This window comes from Drosophila pseudoobscura, chromosome 5, assembly GCF_009870125.1.
Source record: "Drosophila pseudoobscura strain MV-25-SWS-2005 chromosome 5, UCI_Dpse_MV25, whole genome shotgun sequence".
NCBI classification, from domain to species: Eukaryota; Metazoa; Arthropoda; class Insecta; order Diptera; family Drosophilidae; genus Drosophila; species Drosophila pseudoobscura.
Genome location: NC_046682.1, coordinates 89,807 through 117,620, shown reverse-complemented (window position 1 = coordinate 117,620; position 27,814 = coordinate 89,807). Strand labels below are relative to the sequence as shown.

Genomic DNA, 27,814 nt, shown 5'->3' with positions numbered 1-27,814 from the left:
ATCACGAACTTGTTAAAGTTAACTCTTTCATTATTAAAGGCTTTCAAGGTAACTTACAGGCGGATGTTATTTACAACGCTTTAGTAGAGCATTAGACTCTGTAAACGATTCCCTTTTAGCACATAAACTTTACCTTTTAGGGTTTCTGCCCAACCTACTGAGATGGATTTCTAGCAGTAAAGGTTTCTTCGGGAGTACCAGAGGGCAGACATCTATGCCTCTGAAATGTCCTTGTACTGGACACAGAGTTTAACATCATCCGCATACATAAGTACTCGAGAGTATGTTAATACTGAAGGTAAGTCATTAATAAAGAGTGTGAAGAGTAAGGGGCCTAGATGGCTGTCCTTTGGTACTCCCGAAGAAACCTTTACTGGTAAAGAGAGGGAGTTTTTGAAGAGGACTCTTTGAGACCTAGAACAAGGTTAGGTTAGGTTAAGGCGTCAGCCGGGAGGGGGGGGATAAGAGCCGTCCGCCCCCAAGCTCACTTGGACCTATAAAAGGTCCGTTGTGTTGCCGCATGGGCATGTGCCCCTTCGCGTTGCCTGAACCGTGAGAGCATGCTACTGCAGGTTAAGGGCAGTCCCATCCGATGGCTTGGATGTATTTGGACAAGGTCCCTGGTTTGATTTCGGACAGGTCCGAAATGTCCGTGAGGAAAGCGGCCCCGAGAATACGAAGACGACGATTTCCAAGGGCTGGGCAGTGGCAGAAGAAGTGGGGGACGGATTCCTCCTCCTCCTCGTCGCGACAACTCCTGCAGAAGTCGTTATGAGGGATTGACAGTCTAGAGGCATGAGTGCCGATCTGCCAGTGTCCCGTAATGGTTCTAGTAACTGCAGAGCACTGTGCTCTGCTGAGTTTATACAGCTCTGCTGAGCGCTTCTTCGATCGATATGGCCATATCAAACTTGAGACTTTACAGGAAACGGTTTGCTGCCATCTCCTATTGGCATTTTGCTCGAACAATTCGTGCGTTAGGAGCCTGCACGTAGTCAAGGGAATCGCTACTTGCTCCCTCTCCGATAGGAGAGGAATCGTACTACCCTGCCTGGCTAGCTCGTCGGCGGCGTCGTTCCCCTCGATGTCCCTGTGGCCGGGGTCCATATAAGGAAGAGATCTAACTGCTCTGCGATCTCGTGCAGAGACCTGCGGCAGTCATTTACAGTCGCTGAGTTCGACGATATTGAGCCTAGAGCTTTGAAAGCTGCTTGACTGTCCGAGAAGACGCACACTAAGTGCGTATCTAGAAGTAGTTTGGAGACGATCGAAATGGCCTCCCTGATGGCTTCAACCTCCGCTTGGAACACAATACAGTGATCCGGGAGCCTGAAGCAATGACTGATGTTCAGCTCGCTGCAGTAGACTCCGCCTCCCACGCGGCCGTCTAGCTTTTAGCCATCAGTGTAGAAGTGGACCGTCGAGAGGTGATCATCAGGATTCCCGAGTGCCCAACCGCGGATGCTTTCCACAGTCTGGCTTCTCTCATTCTGAGGGCGGAAAGTGTTGCCACCTTCTTTCCCATGAGATCAACAGGGAGGAGGTCCAGCACAGTATCCAGGGCTTCCCCTGGAGTAGTGCGTAGCCCGCCAGTTATGCATAGCTCTGCCATGCGTTGAACTCTGATGAGTTTATTGAGGCATGTCCTTCTGTCTAAGGCTGGCCACCATACCACCACTCCATAGAGCATGATTGGTCGTATGATGGCGGTGTAGAGCTACCGAACTATATAGGGGGTCATTCCCCATTTTAGTCCGATGGCTTTCCTGCAAGTATAGAGGGCCACTGTGGCCTTCTTTACTCTATCCTCTACGCTCAATTTCCAATCGAGCTTTCTATCGAGGATTAGGCCAAGATACTTGGCGTTGTTGCTGAAGACTAGCGTTTCCCCACATAGTCTTGGGGGAATCAGTACCGGAACTTTGTACTTCCTAGTGAAAAGCACCAGTTCCGTTTTAGACGGGTTAACGCCTAACCCGCATCTGTCTGCCCATTTCGACATTTTCGTGAGAGTACTTGTCATGCACTCACACAACGTCTGCGGAAATTTTCCGGAGAAAGCTATGGCAACATCGTCCGCGTACGCCACCACACGGCAGCCACCCCCCTCTATTTCCCGCAGCAGTGTGTTCACTGCCACGTTCCATAGGAGGGGCGAGAGGACTCCGCCCTGCGGTGTGCCTCTCCTGACAAATCTGGTACACGTTGTCGTCCCCAGTGATGCCTCAACCGTCCTGAATTGTAGCATCTGATCGATCAGGCTCACCGTCCTGGAGTCAACGCCCAGATCCGTCAGTGCACCCGTGATGGCGGTTGGAAGGATGTTGTTAAAGGCGCCTTCTATGTCGAGAAAGGCTACTAGGGTGTACTCCTTAAAGTTAAGGGACGCTTCGATGATCGATGTGATCGAGCGTAGGGCCGTTTCGGTGGATCTTCTCTTCCGAGAGGCATGCTGGGAGTCTGAGATCAGACTGGACGGAATGCACGCCGTGAGATGCAGCCCCAGGAGCCGCTCCATCGCCTTTAGAAGAAAAGACGATAGACTTATGGGTCTGAAATCTTTTGGGGCAGTGTGCGAGGGCTTGCCTGCCTTGGGTATGAATACGACTTTGGTCTGAAGCCAGGTTTCAGGAATGGGAGAAGATTCCCTCGTAAATTATTTTGAGCCAGTTAATGGCTTTATGACCCGCGTGAATCAGTTGGGCAGGGAAAATGCCGTCTGGCCCCGCGGACTTGTAGGGTTTAAAGCTTCTGATCGCCCAGGAAATGTTCTCCTGGCTTAACAGTCTCAGGATGGCATTTGAGGCGACAGAAGGAGGCGTGAGGTAGTTGGGTCTGTTTTCATCGCAGCCAGGGAAGTGGGTATTTAGGAGAAGATTTAGCGACTCATCGCTGGACGTAGTCCACGACTACGGTGTTCTTCAAGTATCCCAGGGTGGGTTTTGTCTTCGAGAGAACTCTGCGCAAGCGTGAGGTTTCTGAGTTACTCTCGATTTCGCTGCAGAACTTACGCCAGGAGGCGCGTTTGGCTTTTCTAAGTTCATTGTTGTAGGTTGACAGACTGTCCTTGTATTCGGCCCAGTTTTGCTCAACGTTTTCAGCCTTAGCTTTATTGAAGAGTCTCCGGGAGGCTTTCCGGAGTTCACCCAGTTTTGGATTCCACCATTCAGGTTTCTTCCGGCCTCTGTTCTTGCCAGAGGGGCATGCTTTGTCGAGCGCCTTATTGCAGGCGTCGGTAAAGATCTTAAGAAGACGAGTCGTGGCCTCAGTGAAGAACTCCTCCTCAGATGGGGGCTCCTACCTGTGGTCCGAGAAGGAGTGCTCTTCCAGGACCCTCCAGGATACAATGTTACGCTGTATCTCATGAGAGGAAAGCGTGAGGTCCAGGACCTCCTTGCGCTCCTGGCCTTCGAGGCTCACTGCGGTGTGGTCTTCATTGCTGAAATTTGGGAGCAAAAATAAGTGCAACTCTCTTTTTGCAAGAATGCAGGTACAAATTTTACCTGCGGTTTCAGCTACGTATAGCTTGTAGTCAGAAGTCCTCAGACCGGAGACCCTGTTTCCGAGGACCCAGGGCTCCTGAATGAGGACTATGTCGGCTCCACCCTTGGCCAGGTGGAGCAGTACAGCAGCGCATGCTGCCTTACAATGGTGGAGGTTTATCTGCAGGAGCGTCAACGACATTTCTGAGGCTCGCCTCCACCATTGTTGATTCTAGATCTAGATCGCTGTCAGGGGACTCCGGCTCCTCCCCGACAACGATGTGGCTGAGACCTCTGGCTAGGTCTTCGCTCTCGTCGAACGCGTAGTCGTCCAAGATGTCGTCCGACATCACGGACGCTGCATCCGACGCCGGGTTGTCTACCTCGCACGAGGCCCCTCTTTCGGGATCTCCGGCAGCTCCGGGTCTGGCTCGACCTCCGCTTGCCTGCCCTTGCGATCGGACTTGTAAGTGGATATGGTGACCTTCTTGTAGCCATAATCCACTACACCGTCCGACTTTGCGAGGAGATCAATGGATTCCTCATTTAGGACGAGGATGATCTGGCGCCTATGCCCTTGGATATCCTCCGCCTTTGCCACCTTCCAATCGGCTGTAGGAAGGTGGGGGTTGCAGACCTGCAGTAACCTGAGGATCTTCTCAGGCTCTGCAGGCTTAGCCGAGACCCACGGTCTGGCTCTCGGGCGACTAGGGACATCTTCCCACTTCACGGCCTCCAGTTTCGCCCCTGGATATACCTCTTTGCAGGCCGCCACCGCCTTCATGTAAAGGGCCGCAGAGCGAGCGTCTTGGCAGGCGATGGCTTTCACCTTGCCTTGATGTCACCTGCGTCCTCACAATTTGGCGGTGGTCCGCCGTTCTCCTCCAGTTCCAGTAGGAACCGGTCCTGGAGCTCGTTCTCCACCAGGTGCCACTTATCGCGAGGGACATTGCCGTCCTCGGCGCACCTGTCCAGGACACCGATCAGGGTCCTGCCCCTTGCCACCTCAGCGAACGACCGGTTCGTGAGGTGGGCCTTCACCTGCTTGGCTTGCTGGGCTTGGCCTGGCTAATTCGGGGGGTCCACCGCTGAGGGTTGCCGCTTTTTGGGGGCCTTGGCTGCGCCCTTTCCGGCTTTGGCTGGCTGGAACAGTGGAAGGATTGAGGAGGCCCACAGCCTCTGCTCCTTTCCTTCGGCTGACGCCCTGAAGTTCGGGTCTTCGTTGGACAGGATGAAAGCCGCTCGTCTCCTGTCTCCTGCAGAGACGCTGCCCGCCGGGGCTCCCATGGGTTCTTCGGTCCCGGTGCGCTTACCAGCCGCGATTACGCTCTGCTTAGCAGCCACCCCGGTATCCGCTTCGCCCTTGGAGCCACCCGACTTGGAGGGACCCGATTGGCTTTTCGGGCCCCCCCTCGCTGCGGCTGCTGCCTGAAGACGGTGCACCGACTCAGTCTCCTTCCCCGTCTTCTTTGGACCCGGTTTACCAGGCGCTGGTGCAGAGGGATTGGCTTGTCCCTCCGGTACTTTAAGAGGAGTACCGAGTTCCTTTGCGGTTTTGATTGTTTTTATATTTTGAGTATTTGACATAGTAGTTCCCACGAGTAGGCGGGAAAGGGATGGTCACCCGAGGCATAGCCCGCTTGCCCCGGGAAGCCTGATTTAAACTGGAGGTCGGCAGGTATCCAGAGTCCGTATATTAGCGACCGGGCACCCCCCCGGCCATGCATCCCTCAGCATATAACATTGTCACCTTGGATTGGGGTAATTTCACTGAGAGTTTTCTTCTCTCCGCCCGACTACCATTCGCCAGCATCCTAGCAGAGACATGACCGTGCTAGGACCTGTTTCCAGCCGCCCTCACGGGGAGAGTATAGTCGCACTTCCACCGGTGTGCACAGTTACGGCGGGTGACGGTTCGCTCGCAACCCTCTGTGTCCTAAGGGGGTGAGACGCAGACCGCACCGGGTATTACTAACCGGAGCGGCTGCGCCTCAGTTCCGAGTTCACAGTTGTGCGAGCCGACCCGTCATCCGTTTGTCCCCCTGTAGCACCCGATGGCTGTCCTAGAACAAAGATAGCTAGAAATCCATCTCAGGAGGTTGGGCGGAAACCCTAAAAGGTAAAGTTTTTGTGCTAAAAGGGAATCGTTTACAGAGTCGAATGCTCTACTAAAGCGTTGTGAATAACATCCGCCTGTAAGTTACCTTGAAAGCCTTTAATAATGAAAGAGGTAAACTCTAACAAGTTCGTGGTGGTTGATCGCCGCCTTATAAATCCATGCTGAGTTGGAGATATAAGTGACTTGCAGAGATGTTGCAAGTGCGGAGTTAAAACCTTCTCAAAAAATTTGGGAATAGCGGATAACTTTGCTATACCTCTATAATTTTTTGCATCAGACTTGCTACCTTTTTTTTGGAGAGGAATTATAAACGATTCCTTCCAGATTGGGGGGAAGCAAGAGGAATCAATGGACAGGGTGAATAGTTTAAGCAATGGTCCACACAGATCCTCGGCGCAGTACCTGAGTACACAACCTGGAACCCCGTCTGAACCCGGTAACAACACCGGCTTAACTAGTAAAAGATCATGAAGTAGGGAATATTCATTTAACAAGGGACTGAAAATGCCGTTCGACCTCGGTAATCCGTATGGGTACGGTTGACCAGAGTAGCTTTCCTCAGAATAGGTGGTTTGGAAAAACTGGGCAAAAAGATCGGCAAATGCCTGATCATTATTTGCCGACGTATTACAAAATGATAGCGAGGATGGGTGTGCGGATGTTCTACGCTTACTGTTTACGAAGCAGTAAAACTGTTTAGGGTCCTGAGAAAAACGTATCCTGCAACGAGATAGGTAGTTCTTATAGCATTGAGCATTAAGAACTGAAAAGTTTGACCGAGCTATTACATAACGAGAGTGAGTAGTAGGAGAGCCCACTTCCTGAAATTTTTTATAAAGGCTTGATTTTAAGTTTTTTAGACTGGATAACTCTTTGGTAAACCAAGGGGGTTTCCCAGATCTAATCGGAAAAGAAAGCGGGACACAAGAATCAAAAAATTTGCCAAGAGCATTGTAAAAAATGTTTGTGCCTTTTGTGACATCAGTGCACAAGTACAAAGCGGACCAATCAAAATCCCTAATTAGGTTATTAAGCTTCGCAAACTCGGCTTTACGAAAGCAGCGGACACGTTCAGGTAGTCTACTGGACCGATCCAATACAGTTGGTCCTATGTCTAGCGACACCTCGAAAGTAGGGTGGTAGGCGTCTTCAGGTATAGTGAGCGGAAGGGCTCGGGATCAATACAAAGCATAGATCAAGCAATCGACCCAAGGAATTTTTGACATGATTGACTTGAGACAGGGACAGGTCAAGCAAGCCGTCAACAAAGTCATGTCGTGACATGGGCACTAGGATACTAGACTCGTTTACCGAAGACCAAACAGTTCCTGGCAAGTTGAACTCACCAATAATTATCATACGATCTTTATCAGATAGCGAGGAAGAAACAGCGGTTAAAGCGGACAAGTGCTGCTCATAAATTGAAATATCCGAAGAAGGTGGGATATACGAGCAAGTAATGAATATAGTGAAAGCGTGAAGAATCAGTTTTACACACAGGAATTCCAGTTCCTGTTGAACTTGGACTGTGAAGTGTTCTGACGTGAAGTAAGAGTCCACTGCAATTAGAACCCCTCCTGCACGTCGAGACGAACGGTCCTTTCTAAAAGTTGTGTACCGCCCTGCCAAAACCTCGGAACTAAGAATGTCCGGCTTTAACCAGGTTTCAATAAACACAATAACGTGGGAAGCAAATGCAACACTATCCCGGAAAAGAATGCTGAGCTTACTACGCAAGCCTCTTACATTCTGATAGGTTACTAAAAGAGAAGTTAGTTTTTTGGAAAGCAAGACGGGAAGTTGAGGAAGAGGAAGTTGAGGTTGGGGGTGGCACACTGGAAAGATTTGGAAGGGATATGGGGGGCCTATTCTTCTTCTTAGCCTTAAACTCTTTCACCACCAAATGCTCCGGCCAAAATTTGGCGGAGCAAATAGTGTCAAATTGAGTTGGGGAGATGCTTATCTTAAACGAGGCTATCTCCCTGGCATAAGAGAAGTTAAATTTCTCCACCTTTAAACCCACGGCTTTTATTTTGCTTTGAATAAAAGCAATTACATCATTAGATGTGAGGTCAGGAACCAGCCGTGAAACAAAAACTTGTCGTTTTGGTGGGACTCCCACCAGTGGTTTAGTCACCACAGGTCTAGTACCTGTGGTGGCAATATCCGCAGGTCCGGAACGTCTATTTACCGGTGGGATCGGGATAGACGGGACAACTAGCGAACTTGCGGACACCACGGACACGGACGTCTATTTACTGGTGGGATCGGGATAGACGGGACAACTAGCGAACTTGAGGACACCACGGACGCTGCAGACGTACTTGGCTGCACATTCTCCGAAGCGATGAATTCGGCTACCGAATCTGCATCGCCAGCAGCTGTCGTTGCCCTTGGAGTGGCAAACGAGATCAACTGCTGCACACTTGGAGTGGTCGGAGTCAGTTTTTCGGCGGCGCACGGCTGAGTGACGGTTGGCAATTGCAGATCCCGCGGAGTGACCTTTTTGCGTCTCGGAGACTCATTCAGCAGTTTTAAACCGCTAAACTGAGCCTCCATGGCTAGGAGCCGATCGTATTGGTTTTTGAAACCAACGGTCAGCTCCTTAAAGCCACTCCGCGTCTGCCTCATGAAAGATACCATGTCTTTCTCCACCGCACGGCATGCCTCGCAACTGTAATGCAAGCCATTACGTTTGGCTATAGCATCACTCACGAGGCCAGAAAATCCCGCGCATTTTGCGTGGACTACGCTGTCGCAGAGCCAGCAGGGGACATTCGGCTGATCGTGAGTGATCTGCTTCTCACAGGTTTTTTTGGCGCAGACCAAAGCGAATTCCATTTTTATTATTTAAATATTTTCTTAAGAAAATTTACGAAGAAAAATTAAAATTTTCAAAACAAATTGGTATCAGACCAATGTGCCAGACAACGCTCAAAGCGGAATTGGTAAGAAAAAAAAAGAGAGCATAGTGGAGAGCGGTTATAGCGAGAGCTACTAAACAGAGAGCGCTATTGCTCAGAAAGTTTCAAGACCGAGAGAGAAAGAACAGTTATTGAAGTTGAGGTGATAGCGAGAGAGTGATAAAACAACAAAAGCTAACAGACGAGAGCGGACTGCAATGCAATGTAATGCGTACTCACTCACTGCAACAACACAAACACAAGCCGACGCCGAAAAATAAAAAGTTAAATAATGTTTTAACACAAATCAAAAGGCATGCACTCGCGTAATAGAATGGGTTTCCAGATTGTTGTCTGGTTAGGAAGTATAATTAGAATTTAGTTAGGAAAACACCGGCTGTTTATTCAAAACAAAAGGAACAAATTTTTATTTTATTCGGAACTGAATTGGATAGCTTTTTGTTATACCCGATACTCAAAATGAGTATTGGGGTATATTAGATTTGTGGTGAATGTGGATGTGGATGTGTGTAACGTCCAGAAGGAATCGTTTCCGACCCCATAAAGTATATATATTCTTGATCAGCATCAATGGCCGAGTCGGTTGAGCCCTGTCTGTCTGTCCGTCCCCTTCAGCGCCTAGTGCTCAAAGGCTATAAGAGCTAGAGCAACGATGTTTTGGTTCCAGACTTCTGTGATATGTCGCTGCTACAAAAATATTTCAAAACTTCGCACCGCCCACTTCCGCCCCCACAAAGGACGAAAATCTGTGGCATCCACAAATTCAAAGATACGAGAAAACTGAAAACGCAGAATCGTAAAAGATCACTATATCTTCCAGAGTGCAAAATCTGCAAGATCATGTAATTATTATGGCCAGAATCAAGAAAACAATGTCATTCTTTCTCGCTCTGTCTCTCTCTAACACACAGGTGGTCGGTTTTGCCAATTGCAAAATATGAGTTCAAGGATCTCAGAACCCATAAGAGTTAGAGCAACCAAATTTGATATCCACAATCCTGTGATATCGGACCCTGACCGTTTTGTTTCAAAATTTTGCCACACCCCCTTCCGCCCCCGCAGAGGACTAAAATCTGCGATATCCACAAATGTCAGAGACTATTAACGCTAGAGTAACTAAATTTAGTATCCGCACTTCTGTTAGATCTCACTATAAAACGTATATCTCAAAATTTCGCCCCACCACTTCCGCCCACACAAAGGACGAGAATCTTTTGCATCCACAATATTGCAGATTCGAGAAAACTAAAAACGCAGAATCATAGATAACGGCCATATCTATCAGATTGCTGAATCTGGATCAAATCAGATTATTTTTATAGCCAAAAGGAACAAATCAATTTGCACTGGCTACGCAGCGACAGACGTCACGCTCAGACTGATTTTCTGTCTCTCTCGCACGCACTCTTTGTCGTGTCGTTTAATATTAGCGGCGTCTGCCGGAGGAGAGCCATACTGACTTAGCATGGGGTATAACTGTAGAGTTGCGGTGTCCGCAGCAACTCACAACGTTCCCCCTCGTTTTATTTTTAGATTACCAAGTAATCTATTACGAATACAGAATGCAGTATTTTTTCAATTTATTAATTGAATCTTACGTCTCATTAATTTATTTTATACTCTGTTTCTTCCTACAGGAGGGAAATCAGAATTTTTATTCTGCTAACTCTAGCTGTCAGTGAACTTGACACTTGTTCAGTCTCAAAGGCGCTGTTTTAAATCCGTGCTCTTACCCCAGGGGGGAAACAACGGAGAGTCTCGAAGAACCAAAATGTTACCTTAAAAGAAAAGTCTAGACATTTGCGCGTTTGAGTTGTAAATTCAAACTAAATTTTATTCTTAAAATCAGAGCGTTATATGTGATTTGACAATGAGTCCTACCTCCTTAGGTACAATTTTGTATTCTATAATTATCGTTAGACCTACGCAAAGGATAAGTGTGGTTGTGTGTGTGGACAACCATTGGTTAACTGTGTTCTCCACTTGTGTTTTGTTGTGGTATCTTTTAATGGGTTATAGATCTTTGTTTACACCCGAACTGTCATTACTGTAGATACTTGATGTGATTTCTTTAGAGATCAGTTTTTTGGATATATGAGTGAATGTATACAATAATATGTTTATGTTTGAACATTCTGCAAGGGGTCGAAAGTGGCATGGTTTTGACGATAATATATTCATGTTTGAACAAAGCTAATGTCACTGCATAATTGCCATCCGAGATTTCCAGCGACCGAATAGTCTCCAATGCCGAATCCCGCAGACAGGAACGCAAATTCTGGAGCTTTTCTATGTTTGTTAAGTCAGGTTGTCTGTCGATGATGGTGACAAACATTAAATAAAAATCCGTCTAGTTTACATGTTTGCCGCTAAACGTTTGCAAATGTATAGGCGACAGGGTTGGTAACTGTCTACGGTGAGGTAGAAATTTCGAGTTGGCAAACTAAACCGTAGTGTTTCTCTTCATGCCGAGGTAGAATGAAACGACATGCGGCCGCAATTCTTAGTCGAAAGTTTGAATAATATTTACAATTTATTTGCATATTATTATTGTTGATGCGAGAATGTTAATCTAATAGATGCTCCAGACAAAAATTCAAAAGGCTGACGGGCCAAATTGCCGGCCCCAGGGGAGGATAGAGCGAGAGCGTTAGAGCTGCTCTGGGCTGCTGCTAAGCTAAGTACTAAAGATTAATGGAGGCGATATAAAGAGACGAAAGAACTTCGCTGCCGTGCGTAAGCGTATGCGGTAACAAATAATACTTACAGTGGGCATTGCACATGGCAAGCAACAACAAATGCATTTCCTTTGGGCCGCACCACTGGCTATAATTTACAATATTTATGCTGCTTGACCCGACAGCGTTTTGCGTACCTTTTGGTTGGGAGAGGGGGAGCTTGTTGCAACGAGTCGACAATGCTGGGCGCTGAGAAACTGCTGTTGTTGTTGTTGTCATTGTCTTTGTTGAAGTCGAAGTCACTGTTTTAAGAAACTGGTCGATTTTTTTATCAGGAACTAGTTGGTAAGATAGTTTGGTCGTGGACGTGCACTGGGCATTCGACAATTTACTTTGCTACGTGCTGCATAATATCATATGGGAGAGAGCGTACTCTTTTCGCGTTAACTTACAGTAAAGTATTTTCTGTTCACCAACAACACCCTCGAGTGCATGTATTGAGAAGTAAGCGTTGTTGCTGATTTACGAGAGTCGACGTTCGTGTTTATTGTGTTTATTGCAAACAGAGTGTGTGCTCTTACAAGATGTCAATTGCTTGTCCAGACTTGATATTTGGATGCATTACCTGAGCGTCTTTTCACAAATTAATTTATGCTTAACTGCACCATGTTTAAGTCATACGACAGTGCGATATAAATAAACGTCTGATGTTGTTAGCAACTGTTAAATGAGCTCTGTAACAATTGACCTTTCTTTATTTTCAGATAATCATACTTGTACGTACAACGTTGAAAGATTTACTACTTGCTGTTGAAGGAACTATAATAATGAGTGAAACCTTGCGCGATGCTCTGGATAACATTTTTAATGCTCGCGTTCCTACAGTGTTCAAGCGCGGAAGCTGGCTGTCATCTAGTTTGGGTTTTTGGTTTACTGAACTTGTTGAACGTCACACTCAATTTAATAACTGGTGTTTTGGTTCTCGTCCCGTAGTCTTTTGGATGTCAGGCTTTTTTAATCCCCAAGGTTTTTTGACGGCAATGCGACAAGAGGTAGCTCGGGCTCACCAAGGATGGGCATTAGATCAAGTTACAATGCACAATGACGTTCTTAAAGTTGGTACAGAAGAATGCAAGAAACCACCTAAGGAAGGAGTATTTGTATATGGATTATACGTAGATGGCGCTGGTTGGGATAGACGCACATCTCGATTGGTAGAAGCAACAAATAAGGTTTTGTTTACTCTAATGCCTGTGGTTCACATATATGCCATATTTTCAACAGCTGCAAAAAATCCAAAATTATACACTTGCCCTGTTTACAAAAAAATCAATCGTACCGACTTGAATTATATTTGCCCCCTATGGCTGCAATCAAATAAGCCACCAGATCATTGGATCTTGCGTGGTGTTGCTCTTTTGTGTGATGTAAAATAAAAGAAATAAATAGATAAATTAATTTACTACATAGATAATTTAAATTACTGGATCAAGCACGGGCTGGGATGTCAACCCAAACGTCGGTGGGAAGCGTGACTGCTACCACCGGCGGGCACGGGGAGGAGCAATCCTCTCTGCATGTCGCCAGCGGTCACACTTCGTCCCAAAGTGGGGATGAAGGCCAAAGCACAGTACAAAGCGGCCATCAACATCAAAAGCCGGCTGCAAGGTAAAGCAGACATCTCCCAGGATGAGAAAGTCTAGCCTGGGCCGAGCAGCGAGTAGAGGAGGGCCAGCTACACTACGCTCAGATGCCACAGATGAGGGCGTCGAATGGCGAATTTGCCAATAAGGTGGAAGGGGATGATGGCCACCAAGAGGCAACGCTTGACTGAGAGTGCCATTAAATACACTCCTGCCAGCAAGCGGCAACGCAGGCCCAAGAGTGCAGCCCCTCCCCTTCGCCAAAAGCGAAGGTCAGCGATGTGACCAAGCGACATCTGATCGTGGCACTCATCGACCGTAGCGAGGAGAACGGCAAGATGCGTCTCGTCGACGCACTGTTTGCAGATATGGAGGAAGACCCCGCCGCCCCCAATCCCCACTTTCGATGGTGCTGGTTGGCTAAATGGGGTTAAAATCCTAAAGTGCAACGACGATCCAACCCTAAGGTGGCTGACGCGCACGGTCTGCCAATTGGAGGCGATTTAAGAGGGTGCCAAGCTGGAGGTTGTGGACCGGGAGCTTATCCCGTCCAAACCTAAGCCGAAGGTACTCTTCCCCATCACAATCCAGGGGGACCGAGCGCTGAATCTTCTTCAGCGGCAAAACGCAGACGTGCAAACGACCGATTGGAGGATCTTCCACATTGGTAGCCCACAACCCAACGAGGGGGACAATGTGTGATCCTCCAAATAAATAAGGAAGCAGAGGAACTGCTGTACCCCAAATTTGGGAAGATGGCGGCGGCATGGGTAGCGTCTACCTGCGCCTCAAAAAGCGCCACCCCGGAGACAAGGACGCGCACACCCTACAGGCAGGCGAGGTGGAAAGGGATTTACGTCTCAAGTCCATCGTGGAGGCCGCCCAGGGTCTTGCGCTCGAAGACGCAGAGGAAGCTAAGGAATGCGTCGGGCTGTCGAATATGTGCTTGTCTCTCTTAGAACGCTGAAAAGCGATCTAGAAAAGCAGGCCAGATCACAAACCGAAATGTGCAAGGACCGCAATGAGAAACTTAGCCACTACCTACTGCACCTACCACGGAAGGACTGCAGATTGTTAGTGGGAATACTAACGGGCCATTGTCTGGCTGCGGCGCATGCAACAAAGCTAAGCATCACAAACAGAGACAGTTGTAGGAAATGTGAAGAGCCTGGGGCAACCGAAACGCTGAAACATCTCAGCTGCAACTGTCCTGCTCTCTTAAGTGAAAGGAGGAAATTCCTGGGCGCGGCAGTGCTGGCATCACTGGAAGATGCCTCCAAGAGGACGCCACAGCAACTACTGGCCTATGCGAAAATTACCTCGATTCTCGAGGACTTTAAAATCCCCTAAACACTGCCGCGACGGTTCATACCCCCCTATCCGGACAACCGCTGAGGGCCCGCTGAGGACCTTCAGGACTTCATATAGTCTCTAAGCGCGACAAAGTCCAAGCCGACTTCGGAAATGTACAAGGATATAACAGCCAGAAATAAGCGTTCTAAGACCATGAAACATAATAAGAGGCTAGGTAACTAAATACAACTTTTTATCAAATTTATTTTGATAAATTGGATAGATTAGTAAAGAGATAGAGATATAGAGATTTTTAAATTATTTTTTAAGCCCAGAAGCAATCGTTTCCGACCCAATAACGCATATTCTTGATTATAGGGCAAGCAATACTGTTAAAGCTAAAAATTCACCCATCACTATCAAAAAAATGTTGTCATCACTATAAAATAAAAATAGCTAAAAATTCACCCATCACTATCGAAAAAATCGACAAAATTTTGTCACTATAAAAAAAAGCTAAAAATTCACCCATCACTATCGAAAAAATTTTGTCATCACTATCAACAAAAAAAGCTAAAAATTCACCCATCACAATTGAAAAAATGTTGTCATCACTATCAACAAAAAATAAGCTAAAAACTCACCCATAACTATCGAAAAAATGGACAACATTTTGTCATCACTATCAACAAAAAAAAGCTAAAAATTCACCAATCACAATCGAAAAAATCGACAAAATGTCCTCACTATCAACAAAAAAAAGCTAAAAATTCACCCATCACAATCGAAAAAATCGACAAAATTTTGTCCTCACTATGAAAAAAAAGCTAAAAATTCACCAATCACTATCGAAAAAAACGACAACATTTTGTCCTCACAAAAGCTAAAAATTCACCCATCACTATCGAAAAAATCTACAACATTTTGTCATCACTATCAACAAAAAAAAGCTAAAAATTCACCCATCACTATCGATCAAATTTTGTTCTCACTATCAACAACAAAAAAGCAAATACTTCACCCATCACTGATGCTTTTTTTTCTCCCTAAATGAGCGAGGGACCCGCACTAGGTGGCCAGGATAGTTTCTTCGAGACCAGCAAAACCAAGCCAGGATAGCGGAGCTGTGGGCTATTCCCTATGGATTTGCCAACAAAAAGAATAAATTTGGGGTTTCCTTACTCCCCCTTTGGAGCGGACTCACTCTTGTGCTTTTCGGGTTTACTTTCCGTCCCGCTGGTCAGCTCCAAAGTTCCTGGTGTTTCACTGATCTTGATCCCCTGGAATCACAGATTTATTTATCTTTTATCGGGTGATGGCCACTACTCCATCATCATCCCACTCACTTTTTCTTTCAAACTAAAAAAAATCATTAGATCACTATGACCGGCGCGCATGCTCCTCCGTTGCGGGAATTTCTTTCTCTGAACCCCCTCTTGGCTTAGCCGCTCTGTTTAATGCTCCCGGGCCGCGATCCCCATCGCTCTCTCTTCTATCGCCCTTGAACTAGGTTCATCACCTTCCTACTATGGGATATCACCTATCGATATCTTCGCATGCAACACCTAGCAAAAATTCGAGCGACCATGGCCGCGGAGAATTATTCGCAAACATCGAAGAAATACGCGTTTCCCTAAAACTGCTGGCCTTTCGCTAAAAATTTAGGTCTTTGGCGTGAAAAATCCCCACCATCCCCCCATATAGAGATTTTTAAATTATTTTTTAAGCCCAGAAGCAATCGTTTCCGACCCAATAACGCATATTCTTGATTATAGGGCAAGCAATACTGTTAAAGCTAAAAATTCACCCATCACTATCGAAAAAATGTTGTCATCACTATAAAATAAAAATAGCTAAAAATTCACCCATCACTATCGAAAAAATCGACAAAATTTTGTCACTATAAAAAAAGCTTAAAATTCACCCATCACTATCGAAAAAATTTTGTCATCACTATCAACAAAAAAAGCTAAAAATTCAACCATCACAATTGAAAAAATGTTGTCATCACTATCAACAAAAAAAAAGCTAAAAACTCACCCATAACTATCGAAAAAAGGGACAAAATTTTGTCATCACTATCAACAAAAAAAAGCTTTTTAGCTAAAAATTCACCCATCACAATCGAAAAAATCGACAAAATGTTGTCCTCACTATCAACAAAAAAAGCTAAAAATTCACCCATCACAATCGAAAAAATCGACAAAATTTGGTCCTCACTATGAAAAAAAAAGCTAAAAATTCACCCATCACTATCGAAAAAATCTACAACATTTTGTCATCACTATCAACAAAAAAAAGCTAAAAATTCACCCATCACTATCGATCAAATTTTGTTCTCACTATCAACAAAAAAAAGCTAAAAATTCACCCACCACCATCGAAAAAATCGATAAAATTGTGTCATCACTATCAACAACAAAAAAGCAAATAATTCACCTATCACTATCGAAAAAATCGACAAAAATTTTGTCGTCACTATCAACAAAAAATGCAAAAAAATTCCCCCACCACTATCGAAAGATCGACAAAATTTTCTCCTCACTATGAAAAAAAAAGCTAAAAATTCACCCATCACTATCAAAAAAATCTACAACATTTTGTCATCACTATCAACAAAAAAAGCTAAAAATTCACCCATCAATATCGATCAAATTTTGTTCTCACTATCAACAAAAAAAAGCTAAAAATTCACCCACCACCATCGAAAAAATCGATAAAATTGTGTCATCACTATCAACAACAAAAAAGCAAATAATTCACCCATCACTATCGAAAAAATCGACAAAAATTTTGTCGTCACTATCAAAAAAAAGCAAAAAATTCCCCCACCACTATCGAAAAAATCGACAAAATTTTGTCATCACTATAAAAAAAAAGCAAAAAATTCCCCCACCACTATCGAAAAATCGACAAAATTTTGTCGTCACTATCAAAAAAAAAGCTAAAAATTCATCCATCACTATCGAAAAAATCGACAAAATTTTGTCATCACTATAAAAAAAAAGCTAAAAATTCACCCATCACTATCGATCAAATTTTGTCCTCACTACCAAAAAAAAAGCTAAAAATTCACCCATCACAATCGAAACGAGGGGGAAGGGTATAAGTTGCTGCGGACACCGCAACTTGTTACGAACCTTTGTTTTCTTCGGGGCAAGGCCGGCTAGCCAGTCATCCCAGGGCTGGGTACTTCCCAAGCCCTCAGGTCGCACAATATACCAACTAATTGGACATCTCGAACAAATTGAAACAACAAAATTAACCGACAAAAAAACTGCAAACGGACACTACTCGACAAACAACATGATAGTAACCTCTTTCAACACAGACGTGGACCAGGTCGAGGGGTCGATGTTTTTACCCGTGACGTACCCACCCTACCTGAGATCCGAATCACGACGTTCTGGATCTCCCTGACATGTGCAGCAGCCTTACCCTCTCGTTGTCGTTGCTCCTCTTCCCCCCATATGAAAGGCTTAGCAATTCATTTTCTTCCTTATAATTTTCACTTCAATTTCCTACTTTTACACGGTATCATCGCTACACTAAGCCTGCCTATTCATACCCCCCTCATCTTATCACTACGGGCGGTTAATAAATAAATAGATAAATAGAAATAATTAATATAATAAATATAAATAAGTTACATATAGATATAATATGGACGGACTTAAATTAGGGGATTAATATATACATATAACTGGAGACGTCTAACAAGAATAAATAATGGGAGTAAATAAGTTAATTGATGCTTTTTTTTCTCCCTAAATGAGCGAGGGACCCGCACTAGGTGGCCAGGATAGTTTCATCGAGACCAGCAAAACCAAGCCAGGATAGCGGAGCTGTGGCCTATTCCCTATGGATTTGCCAACAAAAAGAATAAATTTGGGGTTTCTTTACTCCCCCTTTGGAGCGGACTCACTCTTGTGCTTTTCGGGTTTACTTTCCGTCCCGCTGGTCAGCTCCAAAGTTCCTGGTGTTTCACTGATCTTGATCCCCTGGAATCACAGATTTATTTATCTTTTATCGGGTGATGGCCACTACTCCATCATCATCCCACTCACTTTTTCTTTCAAACTAAAAAAAATCATTAGATCAAAATGACCGGCGCGCATGCTCCTCCGTTGCGGGAATTTCTTTCTCTGAACCCCCTCTTGGCTTAGCCGCTCTGTTTAATGCTCCCGGGCCGCGATCCCCATCGCTCTCTCTTCTATCGCCCTTGAACTAGGTTCAAGGGCATGGCCTGATTCGGGCTGCTGGCGGCTCTCTTTTCTTTGGGGTATGGGTGAGTTGGCTTTGGGACTCCGTTATGGGATGAGATCGGAAATCTTCTCTCATAACGGCTCCGGAGAGCGCGCGGAACTCTCACTCTCCAGGACCAGGTGGCGCCACTCTTGCTAACCTTTTCCCCTCAAATTTTGGCCTTGCCACTATGTTCGAACTTCCTTCCTCATCACCGCTACTATGGGATATCACCTATCGATATCTTCGCATGCAACACCTAGCAAAAATTCGAGCGACCATGGCCGCGGAGAATTATTCGCAACAATCGAAGAAATACGCGTTTCCCTAAAACTGCTGGCCTTTCGCTACAAATTTAGGTCTTTGGCGTGAAAAATCCCCACCGGCCTCCCCGACAGATCCTCCAGCTCGTAGGCGTTATTCCCTACTGGACGTACGACTCTGCATTTTAGGAATTTCCGGGCGAACTTGGCGTTGTAGCTTTTGCCAAAGTCGCTGAGGGTGAAGTTGCGCCTGTAGACTTCTTGGCCAGGTCTGGCGAAAAAGATTCGGGCCCGTTTGTTGTACCGCTGGCTGCTCCGCTCATACGCTTGGTGTAGGCTGCGTTTAATTTGCTCGCGGATGAGGTGTCGCTTATCCGCGGGATCTAATGCGTGCACTTCGTGTTCCGTCAAAGACTGCAGCTTCCTCGCTAGCTTATAGCAGTTCCCATTCAGGAACATCTGTTGTCCAAATACAGCGAAAAACGGCGTTACGCCTGTGGCTTCGTGTACCGAGTCACGGATTGAAATTCGATCTCCGGTAGGTAGATGTCCCAGTCTCTGCGTGCACTTCGTGTTCCGTCAAAGACTGCACCTTCCTCGCTAGCTTATAGCAGTTCCCATTCAGGAACATCTGTTGTCCAAATACAGCGAAAAACGGCGTTACGCCTGTGGCTTCGTGTACCGAGTGACGGATTGAAACTTCGATCTCCGGTAGGTAGATGTCCCAGTCTCTGTGATCCTTTTCCAAATACGTCCTTATTGCAGCGAGTATCGTCCGATTTACTCTCTCGGCTGCGGCGAAAATCCAGGCCTGTCCCCTTTTTGACCTGGGATACTTTCCCAGGAAATCTATGTAGATCTTTTGGAGTGGCCTCTCAGTGACCACTTCCTGACCGATCCCGACTTGGCTACGGTAATTGGGGGCTTTGGATTCCTTGCATTCGGTGCAGCTTCGGACGTATTCCCGCACTTGTGCCGTCATCGCCGGCCAGTAGTAGTGCCTTTTTAACCTATGCAAGGTCTTCTTCATTCCACCGTGTCCAGCTGTGTGGACTTCGTGGGCCTTCGCGATGAGGGTTTTCGTCAGTGACGCGGGAATCCATAATTTCCATATGGAACCTTTCACTTGGTCGTCGATTTGCGCGAAGGCCATTCGCTTGAATACCAGGTCCCCGTCTATTCGCAGGTCAGGCAATAATTCTTTGTTCCTGCAGATTTCTTCTTTCAGCTCCTCGTATTCCGTTGATTTGAATTCCGTCGTCTGAAATCCGAAGATTTCCGTTGGGTCTAGGACCACCCTTGCGGTGTTCGATCTCAAAGTCGAACCTCTGCAGTCGCAATGACCATCTAGCTAGACGCCCATTCAGGTCCGTGAGTGACATTAGCCATTTAAGGCTGGCGTGGTCGGTGATTACCGTGAACGGCATCAATTCCACATATGGCCTGAATCTTTCAATCGCCAATACCGCAGCTAAGCATTCTTTCTCCGTTACCGAATAATTTATTGATGTTTGTTCAGCTTGGAGGAAAAGAATGCCACTGGGCGTTCTGCTTTGTCATCATCCAGCTGAAAAAGCACTGCTCCCACTCCAAAATTGGAGGCGTCGCACTGGATGTAGAAATGGCGTTTAAAGTCGGCATGGACTAATACAGGAGCCGTGGTGAGTGCCTTCTTCAGGGATTCTATGGCCGCCCTCGCTTCCGTTGGCAAGGAAAACTTCCCGCGCGGATGCTTCTTCAGAGCATCTGTTAACGGTACCGCGATGGTGCCGAAGTCCTTGATGAAGCGCCTATACCACCCTGCGGTTCCTATAAAGCTCCGTAGCTCCTTCACTGAACTCGGGATCGGGATCTTTTGCCGCCTCCGATGATAAACCCCAGGTATTTCAGCGACTTAAAGCAGAATTTGGATTTCTTTAGACCTGTCAAATTCGCTCTTTTCAGGCACTGGGCCACCAATCGCAGATATCGCAGATGCGTCTGGAAATCCGGGGCTATTACCAAAAGATCGTCCAAATAAACGAAAACGTTTGATCTGAGCTGCGTCGGGATTACCTTATCCATCACTCTGCATAATCTCTGGGCAGCGTTACACAGACCGAAGGGCATCATCACGAATTGATACAGCGGACGGCCTGCAACGGTAAATGCGGTGCACTTCCGGCTTTCTGGGTCCAATTTAATTTGCCAGAATGCGAATTTGAGGTCGACGCTGGAAATGTAATATGTCTGGTCAATCCTGGACAGTATACCCTCGATGCTAGGAAGAGGGTAAGCATCTTTTACGGTGAGCTGATTCAGTTTCCGCGCGTCCAAACAGAATCTATTTTTGTTTGGCTTTCGCACCACCGTCGTCCGATTGCTCCATGGACTATCGCTGACCTCGATCACTCCTAGTTCCAGCATTTTATCCACCTCGGTCCAGATCACTTCATGCATCGCTGGGGATTGAGGGTAATGCCGATCTTTAAATGGTTCTGCGCCCTCGATCAACTGGATCCGATGCTGCTCTACCGTCGTTGTTCCTAATCCGGCATCCTCATAGGTCAGAAACTCCTTCTTTACCTTCTCCAGCTCTTCGGTTTCTGTGTCTTCCGGGGTCCAAGCCTCCACATCCGCGTCCTCCTGGCGATGTTCCGCGTACTGGCTGATTTGTGACATTTGCATCTCGCCTACTTGGGCCTCGCTGGATCTACTGGGCTCTTCTCCGAGGACTGTGGGAGCCAGCGCGAAGGATCTCCAGAAATCAATACCCAAGTACATGGCTTGCTCTAGGTATGGGCATACGTAAAACAAAATCTCTTTATTCATTCCGTTATATCCTACGCAGAGTTTGGTTTTGCCGATTATGGACCTGTCTTCTCCAGAGGCTGTCTTAATGATCGAGACATAATTGTCCATTTCCACCTCGAGGTCGGCAAGGAGTTCACGGCTGCCCTTTCCTAAGACACTAACGGATGCCCCAGTATCTAGGAGTCCAGCAATCCGATGTCCTCTTATATGCACTTCGGCAAACACTCTGGGATCGCGTCCTGCTCCTCGTCTGACTGCCTCGGCCACCTCTTTGAGAGTCTGTCGCCTTTCCTTAAATCTGGAACGGGCCTTTTGGAGTCCACGACTGACACCGCGCATCCCCTCCAGCTGCCTGTCATCGAAGATCTGGTTTCGAATTTGTATGTATCTCCTCATCCTCTCTTCGGCCGGTATGAACTTCAAACTATTTTTATTAAATTTATTTGGGCTATTATTCTTAATTTCTATATTGATTATAGGACCATCGTTCATTTTTTCGCGGGCTTCTGTCCCGAGCGCTGATCTCCCGCTTTCATCATGCCCGCTCGTGCGTTTCCCGAGCAATTTGGACACGTTGGAGTAAACATTTCTGGCTTTCCGCAGCGGTAACAGAATATTTTGCGTTCCTTCGCCATGCAGTCTCGGAACCCGTGGTCGAACTGGACGCAATTCCAGCAACACAGCCTGGGTTTGTTCGCCAGGTGAGTTTCTTTACTATCCTTGCTTCGTCTTCATCCAGAAACTCCGTTTCCGGCTCTAGCTCCTCCACTCGCTTCCCGGCTGATTGGAATTTCGGCGCAGGACGGAACGTCGACTTCTGCTCGCGTCCGCGGAAGTGGTATTCCACTTCCAGGCACTCTTCCCTCAGCTGCTCCACGTTTCGGACTCGGATCGCGTAAACGTAGCGGGCGATCTCGTCATCGAGTCCTTTCTTCAAGACTCGCACCATTTCGGACTCAACCAATGGTGTGGTGAGTCTAGCTGCCAGCCTGCGCATCGCTCTAAAGTACTCTTCCGCAGATTCGCCAGATTGTTGTCGTCGCTCATGCAAGGTGCGTAGCCGCTCGAACTCGCCACCCACTGCTCGGAACCGGGACACCAACTCGACCTTCAAATCATCCCATACTTCCGGAGGCCGTTCTCGGACAAATACCACTCCTGCCAATACCACTCCGCCGCTTGTCCTTTGACGAGATGGTGAAAGTTGTCAAGGACCTCGTCCCACGACCGTCGGTTCTACCTACGGAGGAACTCGACCCTGAATCTGTGGCATCCACAATTTTAAAGATACGAGAAAACCAAAAACGCAGAATCATAGAGAATGGCCATATCTTTTAGACTGCAGAATCTGAATTGGATCGTATTATTATTATAGCCAGCATCAAGAAAACAATTTCATTTTTTCTCGCCCTGTCTCTCTCTAACACACACGTAGCATAGGCGGCTTTGCTTAGAGTAAAACATTAGCGCCTAGATCTCAGAGACTATAAAAGCTAGAGCAACCAAATTTGGTATCCACACTCCTAATATATCGGACCGAGACGAGTTTGTTTCAAAATTTCGCCACACCCCCTTCCGCCCCCGCAAAGGATGCAAATCTGGGGATATTCACAAATCTCAGAGACTAACCAAATTTAGTATCCGCACTCCTGTTAGATCTCACTAGAAAACGTGTATCTCAAAATTTCACCCCACCCCCCTCCACCCACAGAAAGGACGAAAATCTTTTGCATCCACAATATTGCAGATTCGAGTAAACTAAAAACGCAGAATCATAGAGAATGACCATATCTATCCGGTTGCTGAATCTGGATCAGATGGGATCATTTTTGTAGCCAAAAGCAAGAAATCAATTTGCAGTGGCTACGCAGCGCCCGACGTCACGCTCAGACTGATTTTCTGTCTCTCTCGCACTGTTTGTCGTGTCGTTTAATATTAGCGGCGTCTGCCGGAGGAGAGCCATACTGACTTAGTATCGGGTATAACTGTAGAGTTGCGGTGTCCGCAGCAACTCACAACGTTCCCTCTCGTTAGTTCTCGAATCTGCAATATTGTGGATGCAACAGATTTTCGTCCTTTGTGGGGGCGGAAGGGGGTGGGGCGAAATTTTGAGATATACGTTTTATAGTGACATCTTAAAGGAGTATGTGTAAGAAATTTGGTTACTCTAGCCTTAATAGTCTCTGAGATTTGTGGATGCCTCAGATTTTCGTCCTTTGCGGGGGCGGAAGGGGGTGTGCCGAAATTTTGACACAAAATGGTCAAGGTCCGATATCACAGGAGTGTGGATACCAAATTTGGTTGCTCTGGTTCTTGAACTCTCTTGAACTTGAAATCCTTGAACTCATATTTTGCAATTGGCAAAACCGACCATGAAACCTGTGTGTAAGAGAGAGACAGAACGATAAAGAATGAAATTGTTTTCTTGATTCTGGCTATAATAATTATACGATCTGGTTCAGATTTTGCACTCTAGAAGATATAGTCATCTTCTACGATTCTGCGTTTTTAGTATTCTCGTATCGTCGAAATTGTGGATGCCACAGATTTTCGTCCTTTGTGGGGGCGGAAGTGGGCGGTGCGAAGTTTTGAAATATTTTTGTAGCAGCGACATATCACAGAAGTCTGGATCCAAAACATCGTTGCTCTAGCTCTTATAGTCTTTGAGAACTAGGCGCTGAAGGGGACGGACAGACGGAAGAACGGACGGACGGACAGACGGATAGACAGACATGACTCAATCGACTCGGCTATTGATGCTGATCAAGAATATATATACTTTATGGGGTCGGAAACGATTCCTTCTGGACGTTACACACATCCACTTTTACCACAAATCTAAATACCCCAATACTCATTTTGAGTATCGGGTATAAAAATCGACAGAATTGTGTCATCACTATCAAAAAAAATTGCTTAAAATTCACCCATCACTATCGAAAAAATCTATACAATTTTGTCATCACTATCAAAAAAAAAAAAGCAAAAAATTCACACACCACTATTGAAAAAATCGAAAAAATGTTGTCATCACTATCAACAAAAAAAGCAAAAAATTCCCCCACCACTATCGAAAAAATCGACAAAATTTTGTCGTCGCTATCAACAACAAAAAAGCTAAAAATTGACCCATCACAATCGAAAAAATAGACAACATTTTGTTTGCAGTTCAGCTGCAAAGAGGCCATTAGTACAATGGTTAAAAATTGCGAGCACGGCTTCGTCTCTACCGCGACCCCGCTGCCCATCGGTTTCGTCTGTTCGGCAATTCTGGACTCTCGAGCCTCAGCACCGTCGAAGCGGTGGTCGCGGATCGCCGATGTCTTTGGAGCGGCACAGTGGGACCTTTGGCCATGGCTAACCAACCCCATATTAGCCCTTACCGATATTAACCCCGATCCCGATAGGTTTTATGCGATAGTTTTGATGCGATATAATACTGCGATAAGTCACGGGCAATTCATTGGGATCGACAAGAAGATAAGAGAGACGTGAAATAAAGAAGAGAATAAAAGTAAAATAAGAACCGCGCCACAACTTCAGAAGTGGGATACGCAATCCAAAGCTACTTTAAAAACGCCTACAGTTATTCAAATTTTAATCAAAGTCAGTATGAACCCCGCTGCCATTGAGAAGCAGCAGCTTTTGAACTGGATGGACGGGCAAGGAATTGCGCACTCGAGCAATGCAACTTTGCGGCAGCTGCAGAAACTCGCGTACGAGAATGGTTATGTCCCTGATCGTCCAACCAGCCCTGTAGTTCAGACCAAATTTAACGCTTCATCCGACAACGACCCTGACATTCCGGCCGACCCTAATTTGGAAAACGACGCCGACACGCTGACGCCGGTGGTCGGCAAGGCACGCATACCAGAAGAAGAAGAGTTAGATGCCGCCATTAGAATATTACAAAAAAGGGCTTTGCTCACAAAACTAATGGCGGAGAGCAGCAGCGTCAAAGAAGTGATCCGTGCAATGGTCCCATTCTCGAATCCGAGGGACCAAGACGCTGGATTGTGGATTATGAAATTAGAGCGTGCTTGTTCTGCTGTTGATGAAAGTGACGCCTACAAGCTACGATGCGCACGCTTATTAATGGCACCAAATTCAGAGGCAGACACATTTATGCGGCTTGACACTTCAGAAAATTATGATCAATTTAAAACCAACTTTCTGAAAACATTTGACAAGGCATGTTCGACAACCGAATTAGTGATGCAACTTCAGAAAACTTTCTACATTCCGGCAAAAACATCCGTTATGGGGTACATTTTGCAGATGCAAGAGTTGGCGTTGCGTGCAAGTGTATGTGAGATTGAAGCAGTCCACTTTATCATCGACGGTTTCCGTGACACGTCGCCAGCCTTTGCCTTGCTGTATGGAGCGAAGACCTTCAATGAGCTTAAGGAATTATCTCATCGATATGCAGACTTAAGAGCAAAAAACAAACCAAAGTGGAACTCATCGACTATCTCTTCAGCTTTAACTTCAGCTTCAGCACAATCTTCATTAACATCGAATGGTGAGATGCGATGCTACAATTGTTCGTTGTTTGGACACTACGCTTCAGATTGCAAGGCTCCCAAACGTGCGAAGGGGTCCTGCATCCGTTGCGGCTCTCTCAGCCACACTATAAAGACGTGTCCGGAGCAAAAGTACACCAAATCAGCAATGGAACCGAAAACTCCCAGATATGAAGACAGCGACGAATACCCATTTGTTCCGATATTTGACCAGGTAGGAGTATATTTTTACACTGATCCAAAACGCAAAACTTATAAAAATATTCTTTCCGCTATGTTCGACACGGGCAGCGCCGTTAATATTGTGAGAGCTTCAACATTACGATTCCAAAACATCAAAAAATACACTCTTTTACCATCAAACCTACGTAGCGTCAACGGCTCACATCTTTTCACTTACGGAAAAATTTAATTACACGTAACCTATCATGACATTGAAAATATGATTTTGTTTTACATTATGCCAGATGAATACATGTCAGAAGATTTGCTATTGGGTAGACCTTTTTTGAAGAAGTATAAGTTAAAATTATCATTTTATGAACATCATAAGCCCGAGACAAATAAAATTGAAAATTTAAGTTTCAAATTAAGTGAGAAAAAAACCATTTCGCCCAGCATAATTGTTTCCAACGATATAGCCTTAGATCAACTAATTCCCACGCATCCGGTTGACACTGCTAATAGTTATGAACCCCTTCAAAAATCAAAAACACCAATTAATAATTCAGAAACATTAGACCATAAATTAGACAAATTAGGGAATGAGACAGCAGGTAGCATTAAAAAAAAACCCCCGAATAACAGTGAACTTCCGATAAGTAATGCGCTTCTAGATGTAATTGAGCAAACTTCCGATATTCAGAATATTTACAATATAGAACAAATTGACATTGAGGATTACAATATTGATTACAAACTTAGTGAAAACTCGCGTAGTGAAATCCGAACATTAATTGAATTTAATTATTTAGACCTGCCCAACATACCAGCCATTGAACATAAGTATGAAATGAAGATAAAAATTATGTCACAAGCCCCAATATATTCAACACCAAGAAAGCTTTCATATCATGACAAAAGAGTAGTTGACAAACTTATTGAATTGCTGACTGAAGGCCACATCAGACCGAGTGATTCCCCTTATACCTCTGCAATTGTACTGACAAAAAAAAAATCAGGTGAGAAAAGGCTGTGCGTTGATTATAGACAATTAAATAAGATAACAGTAAGGGATGGGTACCCATTGCCACTTATAAATGATTGCATAGAGAGAATGGAAGGTAATAAGTATTTCTCCCTTCTGGATCTGAAAAGTAGTTTCCACCAGGTGAAGGTGGCAGAGAATTCAATTCAATTTACATCTTTTGTGACACCAAACGGACAATACGAATATCTTAGCATGCCATTAGGTTTGCGAAACGCATCAGCTGTCTTTCAGCGATTTGTAAACAATATATTCGGCCCATTAATAAAACAAGGAAATGTAGTTGTATACATGGATGACATTGCAATCGGAACAAAAACTATAGAAGAACACTTTGTTGTCTTAAGTAAAGTATTACGCCTCCTAGCAGAATATAGATTAGAAATCAAGTTAAGCAAGTGACTGTTTTGTTACACTAGTATAGAATTTCTGGGATTCACATTAAGCAAGGATGGAATTAAGCCAAATAATGATCACATCACGACAATTAAGCACCTTCCGAAACCTACTAATTCCGCAGATATGCAAAAATGTTTAGGACTCTTCTCTTACTTCAGGAGATTCATTCCGGGTTACTCGAAAGTTGCCAAACCATTGCAAGCTCTGACAAAAACTATAGGGAAATTTGAGTTAGATGACAAATG

The 27,814-nt window shown here is 45.5% G+C and overlaps 2 protein-coding genes across 2 annotated transcripts in view; both read left to right on the top strand.

The window, feature by feature from the left end:
* kl-3 (dynein heavy chain 8, axonemal kl-3) overlaps window positions 1-12,670 on the top strand; it is a 110,188-nt gene extending 97,518 nt beyond the window's left edge. The window contains exon 17 of the mRNA XM_033381310.1: window positions 11,968-12,670. Within this exon, the coding sequence (XP_033237201.1) occupies window positions 11,968-12,639 (672 nt within the window). The 3' untranslated portion in view covers window positions 12,640-12,670. The remainder of the gene's footprint in view (window positions 1-11,967) is intronic.
* A 12,257-nt stretch (window positions 12,671-24,927) lies between these two features.
* Window positions 24,928-26,580, top strand: LOC117184352 (uncharacterized). The gene is made up of 2 exons (XM_033381367.1): window positions 24,928-26,177; window positions 26,255-26,580. The coding sequence occupies exons 1-2, from the start codon at window positions 25,053-25,055 to the stop codon at window positions 26,261-26,263; spliced, it is 1,134 nt and encodes a 377-aa protein (XP_033237258.1). The 5' UTR covers window positions 24,928-25,052; the 3' UTR covers window positions 26,264-26,580.
* The last annotated feature ends 1,234 nt before the right edge of the window (window positions 26,581-27,814 follow it).

What these genes read in the sequence shown, in the direction of transcription:
- LOC117184352 (XM_033381367.1), top strand. Translation starts at nt 25,053, where the DNA reads ATGAACCCCGCTGCCATTGAGAAGCAGCAGCTTTTGAACTGGATGGAC.